The sequence below is a fragment of the Musca domestica genome, unplaced genomic scaffold, assembly GCF_030504385.1.
Source record: "Musca domestica strain aabys unplaced genomic scaffold, Musca_domestica.polishedcontigs.V.1.1 55, whole genome shotgun sequence".
Lineage (NCBI taxonomy): Eukaryota > Metazoa > Arthropoda > Insecta > Diptera > Muscidae > Musca > Musca domestica.
Window position 1 is genome coordinate 2,200,940 of NW_026712355.1, and position 14,984 is coordinate 2,215,923.

A 14,984-nucleotide genomic window follows, 5' to 3' on the forward strand; every position below is an offset into this window, starting at 1 on the left:
AACGGCAATATTTGGTATTTTTAAGATTTTAAAAGAATTTTTAATGGATTTTATTTAATTATTCTTTTTTTGAAAATTGCAAAATTCGCTCCAAATGGTGGAGGGTATAACTTACAGCTTTTTTGCCTGATTTTATTTTTTTGTACTTTTCGTACCCTTTAGGTACAAATTGTCAAAAATCTCGCACTATCCAACCTTCTTGCACCACCAGTGATGATCTTGCCAAAATTTAGATTCCAAGCTTAACTTCGTGGCATTTTGTACCGGGGTTGCGTTTTTCGTACCAAAAATGCTCGCCTTTATAAATCCAATTCGCAATACGCAGTCAGATAAACAAATTCTAAGAATATATACCTATTTAGTATTTAGTATTGCTGAATTCTTAAAACTCCACCTTTTCTCATGTTTCGGGCTAGTAGTGCGAAAATGTTAAGATTCTAAAGCTTAAAGTATAGAATTCAATATTTGATACTATTACTAAGTACTTAAGTACTAAATTATTATATAAAAAAGTATTAAATACTAAATAGTACAAACAATACAGCTTATCACCCCTTTACACCAGAAGTGACCACATGCCACATTTTACAATTCCACCCCTTCTTCTCCACACTTAGTAGCTTTAAGTACCAAAAATGTACGAATGGTGATATTGAATTTCGAAGATAATATTCGTTTCCACCGACAGTACTAGATATAAAATGTCCGACTACTATCTCTAAAAGTACAATATTTGGTAAGTTTGAGTACCTATTTTAGAAGGAATTTCCAAAGAACATTACCTTTTTTGATGTCACTCAATAATTGTGGCCTATATGCGAAATTTGTTGATTCGAACTCTAAAATTCAGATTTCAGCAATTTTTAGAACCATTTTTGGTACGAATTTTCAAAAGCAGCAAGGGAGTCCAAATGTTCGTACTTTTTTAGTACGAATTTCCAAAACATTACCTTTTTTGATGTCACGCAATAATTGTGGCCTATATGCGAAATTTGTTGATTCAAACTCTAAAATTCAGATTTCAGCAATTTTTAGAACTTTTTTTGGTACGAATTTTCAAAAGCAGCAAGGGAGTCCAAATTTTCGTACTTTTTTAGTACAAATTCCACAAAACACAATTTGATTTGATGTCCTGTATCATGAGTGACCTCCAGTGTAATGTTTAAGATTCTAGCACCAACAGCGTAGAGTTTTCCCCAAAACACAGGTTTTTGTACCATTAGTACCTTTTTGTACAAAATTTCCAAAAAAAAAAAACTACAACCTTCCATTAATAACTGGTAAAATGCTTAGTTTTAATAATTTTAAGAATAAATAATAAATTTCAGAATTCTGTATCGTAAACACATTATTTTGTACTTTAAGGTACATATTTGGTACCTTTTTAGTACGACTTTCCAAAAACACAATTTTATCTAATGTTGTGTATTAAGATTGACCTTCAGTCTAAATTTAAAGATTGTAGCACAAAATGTATAGAGTCTTTCCCCAAAATATAGGTTTTAGTACCATTAGTACATTTTAGTAGACAATTTCCAAAAAAATACAACATTTCCACCAATAGGTGGTCAAATGCATAGTTTTAAGAATTTTAAGAATAAATACTAAATTTCATAATTCTATCTCGAAAATACAAAATTTAGTACTATTTGGTACATATATGGTACATTTTTAGAACGAATTTCCTTAAAACACAATGTAATCTGATGTTTTGTATCAAACGTGACCTTAAATCTAAATTTGAAGATTGTAGGACCGAAAGTATAGAGTTTTATCCGTTAGGTTACAACCTTCCCACCAAAAACTAATCAAATGCTTAATTTTAAGAATTTTGGGAATAAATATTAAATTTCAGAATTATGTCTCGTAAATACAATATTTAGTACTTTTAGTACATATTTGGTAACTTTTTAGTACTAACTTCCAAAAACACAATTTTATCTGATTCTTGTATCTACCGTGACCTTCAGTAAAAATTTGAAGATTCTAACAAAAAATTATAAAGTTTTACCCCAAAACATAGATTTTAGTACCAGTAGTACCTTTTAGTACAAGGTTTCTAAAAAATTACCACATTTCCATCAATGAATGGTCAAATGCTTAGTTTTAATAAATTTAAAAATAAATACTAAATTTCAGAATTCTATCCCGAAAATACAAAATTTAGTACTTTTTGGTACCTTTTTAGTACGAATTTAAAAAAATACAATTAATACAATTAATACAATTTAATCTGATGTCTTGTATCAACAGCGACTTTCACTCTAAATTTAAAGATTGTAGCACAAAATGTATGGAGTCTTGCCCCAAAATAGTACCTTTTCGTTCAAAATTTTCCAAAAAAAAATATAACCTTCCCACCAAAAAGGTTTAGGCTTAATTTTAAGAATAACTATTAAGTTTCAGAATTCTGTCTCAATATTTAGTACTTTTTGGTACCTATTATAGTACCAATTTTGTCAAAAAGCCCAGTTTCTTTATACGTTTAGTACCTTTTTATGAAAATTCCAATCCCAAGAGTAAAGTTTTTTTTAGCCCATAGTTTTAGTACGTTTTAGAAGGCATTTTTAAAAACCTCGTCCTTTCGCCAAATATCCAGAATTCTTACCCTAAAAGTACTATATCTAGTACTTTTTTACTATCTATTTTCGTACAAATTTCCAAAACAGAACACCTTCTCTGATACCTCGCAACAATGGTGGTCTACAGGCAAATTTTTCCGAGTTTCAATTCTAAGACCCTGTTTTTAGTCCTTTTTAGTATCATTTTTGGTACGAATTTTCCTTATGAAAGTCCATTAGGAAAAGCCTAGTTCATTTCTCCTAAGAGCCTATTGTCTACGCGTAATATATCCTCCACAAATATTTTCTTTACAAAAAACCCCCCAAATCACTGTGCTTCTCTGCCATACTCCTTTAGCTATAAAAAACACACCCCCCATTAACCACCTTTCCCATTATAAATTAACCAAAAAAAAACTAGTACCACCCACACACCTATTCCAAACAAATTGATTATAAAGCAGCAGTCCTGGGAAATATTTACAGGAACTCCTAGGGAAACGTGAGTCTCGTGCATTTAAAGTCTCATCATGGATATGGAAACACACATTTGCCCGCCTAGGCGAAGACTGGGTGTTTTTGGCCCTGTTGGGCATAATTATGGCCCTGCTGTCGTATATCATGGACAAGGGTATATCGATATGTACAAATGGTGAGTTTTAATTTCGAAAAAAAAAATAAATATTTTAGAATTTTTAATTAATTCATAATTTTTTTTTTTTTTTTTTTTTTTTGAAATTAGCCCGTGTTTGGCTGTATCGCGATCTAACATCTCAGCCCATAGCCCAGTATTTTGCCTGGGTCTCATTGCCCGTCTGTCTGATATTGTTCTCGGCGGGCTTTGTACATCTGATAGCACCGCAGAGTATAGGTAAGTTTGAGTTTTTCATATTTTGCTTCATTTTTTGGTAAAACATGATTTATGCGGGCGCATGTATAAACGCCATTGCTTTGAGGTCCACATTGCATGCTAAAATATATTTAAAGTAGGGGACACACTATCTGTTTCAAATGACAGCTTTCATAAAATTAAGTTACCATCCATTAGCATTCAATTTCGAGACTTGTTTTTAATTTAAAACCAGTAAAGAAAGTCTTAAAGTCGGGCGGGCCGACTTTATGATACCCTACACCACTTTGCAAATTTAGTAGAGCTCCGCATAACAATTAAAATGTTTTATGGGAGAATTCAATCAGACACGCTATGATTATATTTATAATTTGAAGTTCAAAGAACTAATTATGCCGAACCATTTGTATCTTTTAAATTCGGACTTGTATTGCCCATTTGGTGCACAATTAATTTGAAATCGGATAAAAATATGTATGGGGGCCAAATCGGAACCGATCTCCATAAAATTTGGCAAAGATATTACTGAGCTGTATTTGATATATTTCCCTGAATATCGTTGTTACGGAGTGCATATTACGGCTGGGGGTAATAAATATAACAAATCGGATGAACAGTATATATGGGATCTACAGCTATTTCTGAACCGATCTTCACCAAATTTGACATACTAGCTTCTAGACTCAATTCGGTCCTAAATGCCAAATTTCATCCGATTTGGGCAAATATTAGACGTTTAGTGCACAATCAAAGGTAAATCGGACGAAGTTATATATGGGAGCTATATCCAAATCTGAGCCGATCTCTATAAAATTTAGCAAGTGTGTTTCTGAGCTGTATTTGATATATTTCCCTGAATATCGTTGTTACGGAGTGCATATTACGGCTGGGGGTAATAAATATAACAAATCGGATGAACAGTATATATGGGATCTACAGCTTTATCAGAACCGATCTTCACCAAATTTGACATACTAGCTTCTAGACTCAATTCGGTCGTAAATGCCAAATTTCATCCCATTTGGGCAAATATTAGACGTTTGGTGCACAATCAAAGGTAAATCGGACGAAGTTATATATGTGGGAGCTATATCCAAATCTCCGAACCGATCTCGATAAAATTTAGCAAATGTATTTCTGAGCTGTATTTGATATATTTCCCCAAATATTGTTGTTACAGACTGCATATTACGGCTGCGGAGGACAAAAATAACAAATCGGAAGAACAATATATATATGGGAGCTATAGCTATATCTGATCCGATCTTCACCAAATTTGACATACCAGCTTCTAGACTCAATTTGGTCGTATGTGCCAAATTTCATCCCATTTGGGCAAATATTAGGCGTTTAGTGCACAATCAAAGGTAAATCGGACGAAGTTATATATGGGAGCTATATCCAAATCTCCGAACCGATCTCGATAAAATTTAGCAAATGTATTTCTGAGCTGTATTTGATGTATTTCCCCAAATATTGTTGTTACCGAGTGCATATTACGGCTGCGGAGGACAAAAATAACAAATCGGAAGAACAATATATATATGGGAGCTATAGCTATATCTGAACCGATTTCTATCAAATTTGGCATACTTATTTTCAGGTCCAATCTGATCGTACGTACAAAATTCCATACTATTCGGACTGATATTACACGTTTGGTGCACCATAAAAAGCAAATCGGACGAAGATATATATGGGAGCTATATCTAAATTTTGACCGATTATCTCCAATTTCAATAGGGTTCGTCTTTGGGGCAAACAAATGATTTGTGCAAAATTTCATCTGGATAGGGCAATAAATGCGAACTGTACTTTGTTTACAAAATTACATGGACAAACGGACAGACAAACGGACGGACGGACATGCATAAACCGACTCAGAATGTGATTCTATGCAGATCATCAAAAGGAGCTATGGGCGTATCTCGTTTCCTTTTGTCTGTTACAAACAAATGCACAAAGACATAATACCCTGACCACCCTGTGGTGTAGGGTATAAAAATGTCATTCAAAACTGATTGTGTGTACCCCACTTAATCTCAAAAGAAAATCATTCTCACTCAGCTAACTATAACCATGTTCATATGTACTAGAAATTCATCCATTAAATAATTTCAATTTCTCTCCAAAACATTTCATTAAAGTACTGCTAAGTAAGGCTTGTTCCGCCATATTTAGTTAAATATACATTTGGTAGTTAAAAGTATTTTCACAAAATTCAATTTTTTTAATATTTTCAAAATTTTTAATATAATTGTAATTTTTATTAAAACAACTTGTAAATTTTTTTACTTACTTACTTTACTTTAATGGTTTGTTTCTCACCTACTCACATAAGTTTATTAACAAGTTTTTTTCTAACAAACTCCAACTTGAACTCGAATTCTCTCCCACTTACAAACCTCTGTAGCACAGAGTTGCCATAAATTAATAATTTAATAATCCCTCGAATAAATGCATGGAATGTTATAAAGTTTAAAAACATTATTATACAATAGATTTTACATCGGAATATGGAAACTTTTTTTGAAAATAGTGGAGTTAAGTTAACATATTCGTCTTATAATAGTACCCAGGGGGAATCATACTCGAGGTGTATAATTTGAGTAAATAATGTTTATACCCTCCACCATAAATTTGAATTTGTCATTCCGATTAAACCACCTCGAAATATTCATTTTAGACTCCAAAAAGTATAAATATTCTTGATCAGCATAAAATTCCATGTCGATGTCCGTCCGTCCGCATTATGTCTTTGTGCATTTTTGTAACAGACAAAAGGAAACAAGATAGATATTATCTGCATAGAATCACTTTCTATGTCGATTTATGAATGTGAGTTCGTCTGTCTGTCCGTCTGTCCATTTATTTTTGTGAACAAAATATAGGTCGCATTTATTTACAAAAAATATTTGTTTGGCCCAAGGGCGAACCCTATTGGAATTGGTGAGAATCGGTTCAAATTTAGATATAGCTCCCAAATATATATCTTCAACCGATTTCGAGTTGATTGTGCACCAAATGGTCAATATCAGTCCTGAATTTTGGCACATCCAACCGAATTCAGTCTAGAAGCCAGTACATCGAATTTAGTGAAAATCTGTTCAGATATAGCTATAACTCCCATATATATGTTTCATTCGATTTGGTGTTTAAGCCCCCACATATATCTTTAACCGATTTCAGATTTATTGTTCACCAAATGACAATAGCAGCCCAAATGGACTACACTTCCGACGGAATTCAGTCTAGAAGCTAGTAAATAAAAATTGGTAAAAATCGGTTCAGATATAGCTATAGCTCCCATTTATATGGTTGATCCTGATTGGGATTTTTAGTACCTTACATGTGTAATATGCACTCCACAACAATGACCTTTGGTACCAAATATCAGATGCGGCTCAGAAATAAGTGCCTAAAATTTTGCAAAATCGGTTCAGATTTGGATATAGATCCCATATATATCTTTATCCGATTTCAGTTGCATTGTACATCAAATGGCTAAATCAGCCCAAATTAACTGAATCTTGGCACTTACAGCAAGTACCTCCGATTCAATATGACGGTATCTCTAGCTTTCCGGTATTTTTAAGGGTTTCCGCCATAATTTCCAACCAAATCATTTGGAGTTCTTGGTAGGTAAGTTCTCCCATTGCAAAAAAATCTCTACAGGTCCACTAATTGGTATATACCTCCCGATTTTCGGTATTTTGAAGGTTTCTGCCGAAATTTCCAATCAAATTAGATGAAACTTGACAATTGAAGTTCTCAGTAGAACTGTTCTCTCCTACTCTTTTTATAATTATATACAGGGTATAAAAAGCCCTTTTTACTTGTTACTAGGCGAATTTGAAAGGGGACAAAATAGTACCACCGTTGCCAGTTTCTTATTGAAATGATGATTTTGATGGATTGCCATCTAATTTCGAAATTACAACAAATAGGAGAGAAATTATAATTACGAGTGTGAGTGAGAGAGATCTGTTAATGCAGTCATAATGAGAGCTATAAACTCTATAAAATCTATTAATAGTAAAACAAACACGAACAAGTAAAAAAGCAGCGAAGTTCGGCCCCGTCGAACTTAATACCCTTCATCACTTGGCGAGAACTTGAAAATTTTCAAAAAAAAATCCGTCGAATAATACCATATAAATGAAATCCGTTATATAGGAGCTATTTAAAGATGTGAATCTACATAAGAAATTTTTTGTCATATGCTTTAGTACCGATTTCGAACTTCAAATATGAAATTTAACACAACTCCGGTGAATAATGTGGCTAATATCATTAAAATACAGAATACCGAAAGGTACCGTTATATGCGGACTATAGGAAGACCTGCATAGACATTTTTCTGTCATTGCTTGCCGAACATATTGCGAACTTTAATTGCGAAATTTGAAACAATTCCGATCTATAATGTCTCTAAAATCATAAAAATATCGAATATTGGGAGGAACCGTTATGTGGTGGCCTGCATACGCGATTTTTGTCATAGGCTGTAGTATCCATTACGAACTTAAACGAAATTTGAAACAATTCCGGTAAAAAAAATTGTCGCTAATATCGTCAAAATACGGAATATTGGAAGGGGCTATATGAAGACGTGGACCTGCATAAACAATTTTCTGTCATAGGTTTTACTACCCCATTACAAGTTTTGAATACGAAATTAGAAAAAATGCGATGAATAATGTCGCTAAAATCATGAAAATACCGAATATCGGGCTGTACCGTTGTATGGGGGCTATACAAAAACGTAGACCGACATGTCCCATTTACGAACTTAACCTGTCTACTAACGTGTGTACAATTTTAGCCTTCTATCTCAATTCGTTCGAAAGGACTTACGCTTCCAGGATTTTACTCTGGTCCAGAATATGTATACTATGTAGGGTCTATCAAGAGTATTTTGAGGATTTACAAACGGATATTTATATAAAATGGTGGCGGGTATAAAAAACCTAATAAAAAACCCCCTTTAGTTTCATAGAAAATTAATGCTACAGGCTTCAAGGAATAAGATGTCTCCCTTAGAAAGGACTAGGGATATATAAATCGACTATCTATTAAATGAGCCTAAAAGTATGCAGCATTTAATATTTCTGTTATTTAAATTAATTCCCTCAAAGCACTAAGCTCCACATTAAAAGAATTAAAAAGGAAATCGATTTTGGACGATTTATGATTAAAAGTAAAATATCGAATGTCGATTTTCAGCTGATTAGTCCTGATTTATATTAGGCAAGTTTACTGGCAGCAATTTTTATCGTTCTCTTTTGTACTTGCCTCCTGCATTTATATAATGCAATTTTGTTTTTCATCATTGTCTTCTCTGCAATTTTTATTTATTTCTTTATTTTTATTTTTTGTAAAAAATTAATAAATAATAAACACCAGAAAATTTCCAGTACGAGCAATTGTTTTCCCCTTACCCCTTTCTCTTGCAAACAAAGAATTGCCGCCAGAAAACATGCCTTATATAAATTCGGACTTAAAAAAAACGATATATAAAATTCAAAATTTTTTGGAAGGTTAAGCCTAGCGGTAGAAACAATGTTGTTAAGTTTTATTTAAATTTTTCATGAAGGTTACTAATTTTTGTCGGTACCGACGAAAAAAAGTTTTCTACTCCCACTACAGAAAGGCATCCAATTTTTTCTCAAACTTTCTCCGCCCTTCGCCTTACTAATCCTTAAGCCATTTTTCGTTTAGTTCTCTAAGTTAATTTTAATTAAACCCAACCAAAAAAATTACATATATATCTCCCCCTCCCCATATCTTTAGGTTCCGGTATACCCGAAATGAAAACCATTCTGCGAGGGGTGGCCCTAAAAGAGTATTTAACCTTTAAGACATTAGTGGCCAAAATTGTTGGTTTAACGGCAACTTTGGGCAGTGGTATGCCATTAGGAAAGGAAGTAAGTATTAAAATTGTCAAAGTACAAAGAACACAGGGTTGCCAACATTACACAATTTTTTTATTTGATTTTTCTCTTTTTGCTGATCCTCACCATCACCACCCACCCACAATCCAGGGTCCATTCGTACATATAGCAAGTATTGTAGCACAATTATTAAGTAAGCTAGTAACATCATTCCAAGGTATCTATGAGAACGAGTCGCGCAACTCGGAAATGTTGGCCGCTGCCTGTGCAGTGGGTGTGGGGGCGTGTTTTGCGGCGCCAGTGGGCGGTGAGTGGCGATAACATCTTTAATATGGTTGTTTCGAAATTAATGGTATTTCTTCTTCATCCTCCAGGTGTATTATTTAGTATAGAAGTAACAACCACCTATTTTGCGGTGCGTAACTATTGGCGCGGCTTCTTCGCCGCCGTCTGTGGTGCTACAGTTTTTCGTTTGCTGGCTGTTTGGTTCCAAAATGCCGACACAGTGAGGGCAGTGTTCTTAACGAATTTCACAACGGAATTTCCATTCGATCCTCAGGAGTTGTTCGTGTTTGCCTTGATGGGGTAAGTTGCCAAAATTCTAATCTCAGAAATTCACATTCAGACAAGCTTAATAGGAATTTTCCCAAAGGAAAACTATTGAAGCTGGTTTGAATAAAAAATTGTCGAAAGAATGAGAATTTTCCAAAAGTAAAGGGAATTTTTCTAAAGAAAGGACATCTTTAGGGGTTTCCTAAAACAACCTTCTTTTTTTAATAATAAATTTTCTTTTATATTTCAGTGTCGTTTGTGGCCTTGGCGGAGCCGCTTATGTCTGGGTACATCGAAGATACGTCCTATTTATGCGCTCGAATAAGAAAATGAACAAGTTCCTCCAAAAGAAGTGAGTAATCCTCCAAATAATGCCAGAAAAAGGGATCTGATTTCCAAAAAAAAAAAATATCCTCAGACCTTGAACAAAATTTTTTTTTGAGAAAAAAACAATTTAAAAATCCAGGGCGAACTTTGAATACCCTCCAACATTTGGAACGAATTTGGCAATTTTCAAAAAAAAAAAAAATAAAATCCGTCAAAATTACAAAAATAAAAATAGCGAATGTAGCCGCTATATAAGGACCTGCATTGGTAATTTTTGTCATAAAAATACGAAAATTGAAAATGCGAAACGAAAAAAAAATTGCTAAAATCATCAAAATACCGAATATACGGAAGTTCCGTTATATGAAGGCTATACCAAGGCTGCAGTATCCATAACGAACTTCAAATACAAAATTTAAAACATTTACGGTGAATAATGTCGATAAAATCATCAAAATGCCGAATATCGGGAGGTGCCATTATATGGGTGCTGTACCAAAATGAGAACCTGCACGGACAATTTTCTGTCATAGACTGTAGTACCCATTTCGAACTTCAAATATCAAATTTGAAATAATTCCGGAGAATAATGTCGCTAAAATCATCAAAATACCGAATATTGGGAAATACTGATATATGGGGCCTATGCGAAGACCTAAACCTGCACAGACAATTTTCTGTCATAGACTTTAGAATCCATTACGAACTTCAAATTTCGAACAATTTCGTTAAATATTGTACCTAAAATCGTCAAAATACTGAATATGAGGAGGTGCCGTTGTATGGGGCTATACGATGGCGTGGACCTGCACTGACAATTTTCTATCTTTGGCTGAAGTATGCATTACGAACTTTAAATACCAAATTTAAAACAATTCCGGTGAATAATGTAGCTAAAATCATCAAAATACCGAATATAGGGAGGTACCGATATTTAGGGGCTATACGAAGACCTGGACCTGCACAGACAATTTTCTGTCTTAGGCTGTAATACCCATTACGAACTTCAAATACAAAATTTGAAACAATTCCGGTGAATAATGTAGCTAAAATTATCAAAATTCCGAATATCGGGAGGTACCGTTATATGGGGCCTATACGAAGACGTGGACCTGCACAGACAATTTTCCGTCGCAGGCTGTAGCATCCATTATGAACTTCAAATACCAAATTTGAAACCATTATGGTGAATAGTGTCGCTAAAATCATCAAAATACTGAATATCGGCAGGTACCGTTATATGGGGGCTATACGAAGACGTGGTCCTGAAGAGACAATTTCCTAACATAGGCTGCAGTATTCATTACGAACTTCAAATACAAAGTTTGAAACAATTCCGGTGAATAATGTCGCTAAAATCATCAAAATACCGAATATCGGTAGGTACCGGTATATGGGGGCTATACGAAAGCGTTGACCTGCACGGACAATTTTCCGTCGTAGGCTGTAGTACCCATTACGAACTTCAAATACCAAATTTGAAACAATTCCGGTGAATAATCTCGCTAAAATCATCAAAATACCGAATATTGGGAGGTACCGTTACATGGAGGCTATACGAAGACCGTGGCCCTGCATACGCAATTTTTTGTCATAGGCTGAGTATCCATTACGAACTTCAAATGCCAAATTTGAAATAATTCCTGTGATATCGGAATATGAGAACCTTTTCTCCTGGAAAAGGGGTCCTTGGACCCCAGAATTTTCTCCTGCGGAACCTAAGTCCTTGATCCTTGAAGTTTTGAATTGATCATTTTTTTTTCTTTTTTGAAAATGTTAACCTCAAAGTTTGGAAAAATATTTTCTGTAGAGAAAAGAGGTCCATGGGAAAAAAGTCTACAAAAGATGAAAAAATGTTTCCTTGGAATTGTTTATTAGAGTCCACACTTCCTTGGTTCCCCAGAACTATCTTACAAAGAACTTTTTAACAAGAAATTTCTTCTTTTGAAAAATGTATACTCAGACCCTGGACAAATATTTTCTACAGGGAAAAGGTCCTTAGGATAAAAAAGGTCCACAGAAGATAACAACCTTTTTTCCTGGAAAAAATTTCCTTGGAATTGGGTCCTTAGAGAAAAAAGGTCCACAGAAGATGACAACCTTTTCTCCAGAGTTCATTCATGATTGGTTCCCCAGAACTTTCTTCTGTGGAACCTTGGTCCTTGATCCTTGATTTTTTTTTAAATTTATCTCAGGCCTTGGAAAAATATTTTCTATAAAGAAAATGGGTCCTTAGGAAAAAAAGGTCCACAGGTCCTTTCGACAAATTTATACTCAAACCTTGGAAAAATATTATCTAAGAAAAAAGAGGTCCTTGGGGGAAAATATGTCCACAGAAGAAAAATGTTTCTTGGAAAAAATGTCCTAGGACTTGTTTATTAGAGTTCATAGGTCCTTGGTTTCCCAGAACTTTCTTCCGAGGATATGTTTTAGAATAAAATTATCTTCAGTTCCTCATGGCAATATCTTCTTTTGAAAAATTTATCCTTAGGCCTTGGAAAAATATTTTCTGTAGAGAAAAGAGGTCCTTAGGGGAAAATGTCCACAGAAGATGACGACCTTTTCTCTTGGAAAAAAGGTCCTTGGAATTGTTATCAGAGTTCATTCATCATTTGTTCCCCAAAACTTTCTTTTGAGGAACCTTGGTCCTTAATCCTTGAATTTTTTAATTGATATTTTTTTTATTTTTTCAAATTTATCCTCAGGTTTTTTTTTCTGTAGAGAAAACGGGCCCTTGGGAGAAAAAGGTCAACAGAAGATGAAAAAATGTTCCCTTGGAAAAAATGTCCTTGGAATTGATTATTAGAGTTCATACGTCCTTGGTTCCCCAGAACTCTCTTTCAAGGATCTGCTTTCAGAATAAAATTATCTTCAATTCCTGATGGAAATTATCTTCATTATTATCTTCTTTTGAAGAATTTATCCTCAGGCCTTGGAATTTTTTTAGAGAAAAGAGGTCCTTCGGAGAAAAATGTCGGCAGAAGATGACAAACTTTTCTTGAAAAAAAGAACCTTTTTTATCAGAGTTCATTCATCATTGGTTCCCCAGAGGAACCTTGGTCCTTGATCCTTAAGTTTTTTGAATTGATGGATTCTTTCACTTTGGAACAATTTTTTCTCAGGCCTTGAATATTTTTTTGGAAAAAAAGAGGTCCTTGGAAGAAAAAGTTCTACAGAAGATAAAAAAATGTTCCCTTAGAAAAAATGTCATTGGAATTGTTTATCAGAGTTCATACGTCTTTGGTTCCCCAGAACTATCTTACGAGGATCTGTTTTAACAAGAAAACTATCTTCAGTTCCTAACGAAATTTTCTCTTTTGAAAAAAATATACTCCGGCCTTGGAAAAATATTTTCTATACAGAAAATGTGTCCTTAGGGTAAATAAGGACCGCAGAAGATGACAACCTTTCCTCCTGAAAAAATGTTTCCTTGGAAAAAGTGTCATCAGAATCGGGTCCCAAGGGAAAAAAGGTCCACTGAAGATAACAACCTTTTCCCTGGAAAAAATGTCCTTGGAATTTTTATCAGTGTTTATTCATATTAGGTTCCCCAGAACTATCTTCTGAGGAACCTTGGTCCTTAATCCTTGCATTTTTGAATTGATATTTTGTTCTTTTGAAAATTTATCCTCAGATCTAGGAAAAACATTTTCTATAGAAAAAAGAAGTCCTTAGGGGAAAAAATGTCCACAGAAGATGAAACAATTTGTCCTTGGAATTGTTTATTAGAGTGCATACGTCCTTGATTCCCCAGAACATTCTTTCGAGTATCTGTTTTAACAAGGAAATTATCCGCAGTTCCTGATGGCAATTTCTTTTTTTGAAAAAAATTATCCTCAGGTCTTGGAAAAATATTTTCTATAGGGAAAATGGGTCCTTAGGAAAAAGTTCCACAGAAGATGAAAAATGTTTCCCTTGGAATTTTGGTCTTGGAATTTTTTTACAGAGTTCTTTAATCGATGGTTCCCCAGAACTTTCTTCTGAGGAACCTTGATCCTTGAATTTTCTGAAATGATAGTTTTTTTTTCTTTGGGAAATTTTTTCCTTAGACCTTAAAAAAATATTTTCTGTAGAGAAAAGAGGTCCTTAAGAGAAAAATGTCCACAGAAGTTAAAAAAATGTTCTGAGGGACCTTGGTCCTTGATCCTTGAATTTTTTTAATTGATGATTTTTTTTTTCTTTTGAAATGTTTATTCTCGGACCTTGGAAAAATATTTTTTGTAGAGAAAAGAGGTCCTTAAGGGAAAAACGTCCACAGAGGATGAACAAAGGTTTCCTTGGAAAAAAATCCTTGGAATTATTTATTAGGTCCTTCAATTTTTTGCATTGATGATTTTTTTTCTTTCGAAAAATGTATCCTCAGACCTTGGAAAATATTTTCTATAGAGAAAAGGGTTCCAAAAGTTCCAAAGGTTCTCCTGGAAAAAAGTCCTTTGAATATTTTACAGAGTTCATTCATCCTTGAAACCCCAGAACTTTCTCCTGATTAACTTTGGTCCTTGAATTTATTTTCTAATTTTTCTCCCGTTTCCCTTTTCAGTCGCTTCCTGTACCCAGGCTTCTTGGCTTTGTTGGTATCAACCATATCTTTTCCCTTGGGAACGGGCCAATTTATTGCCGGTGAATTGGGTACCCATGAACAGGTGACCCAGTTGTTTAGTAATTTCACGTGGTCTCGCGATGATTTGACCGTGGAGCAGGCAGCCATTGTAACCCATTGGGTGACACCCTATACGAATGTATTCATCAATCTGACATGCTATGTTATTTTTACGGTAAGGATATAATTTGAAAATTCAA

The 14,984-nt window shown here is 34.2% G+C and overlaps 1 protein-coding gene across 9 annotated transcripts in view; it reads left to right on the plus strand.

Annotated features, from left to right (window-relative positions):
- LOC101900472 (chloride channel protein 2) overlaps positions 1–14,984 on the plus strand; it is a 114,553-nt gene that overhangs the window by 82,887 nt on the left and 16,682 nt on the right. For 6 of the 9 annotated variants that reach the window (XM_059128514.1, XM_059128512.1, XM_059128518.1 and 3 more), the window contains exons 3-9: positions 3,048–3,213; positions 3,304–3,432; positions 9,205–9,338; positions 9,456–9,612; positions 9,680–9,890; positions 10,108–10,209; positions 14,725–14,959. In XM_059128514.1, the coding sequence (XP_058984497.1) occupies positions 3,048–3,213; positions 3,304–3,432; positions 9,205–9,338; positions 9,456–9,612; positions 9,680–9,890; positions 10,108–10,209; positions 14,725–14,959 (1,134 nt within the window). Of the gene's footprint in view, positions 1–3,028; positions 3,214–3,303; positions 3,433–9,204; positions 9,339–9,455; positions 9,613–9,679; positions 9,891–10,107; positions 10,210–14,724; positions 14,960–14,984 lie in introns of all 9 variants that reach the window. The other 3 variants (XM_059128516.1, XM_059128517.1, XM_059128515.1) reach the window with 1 other exon arrangement.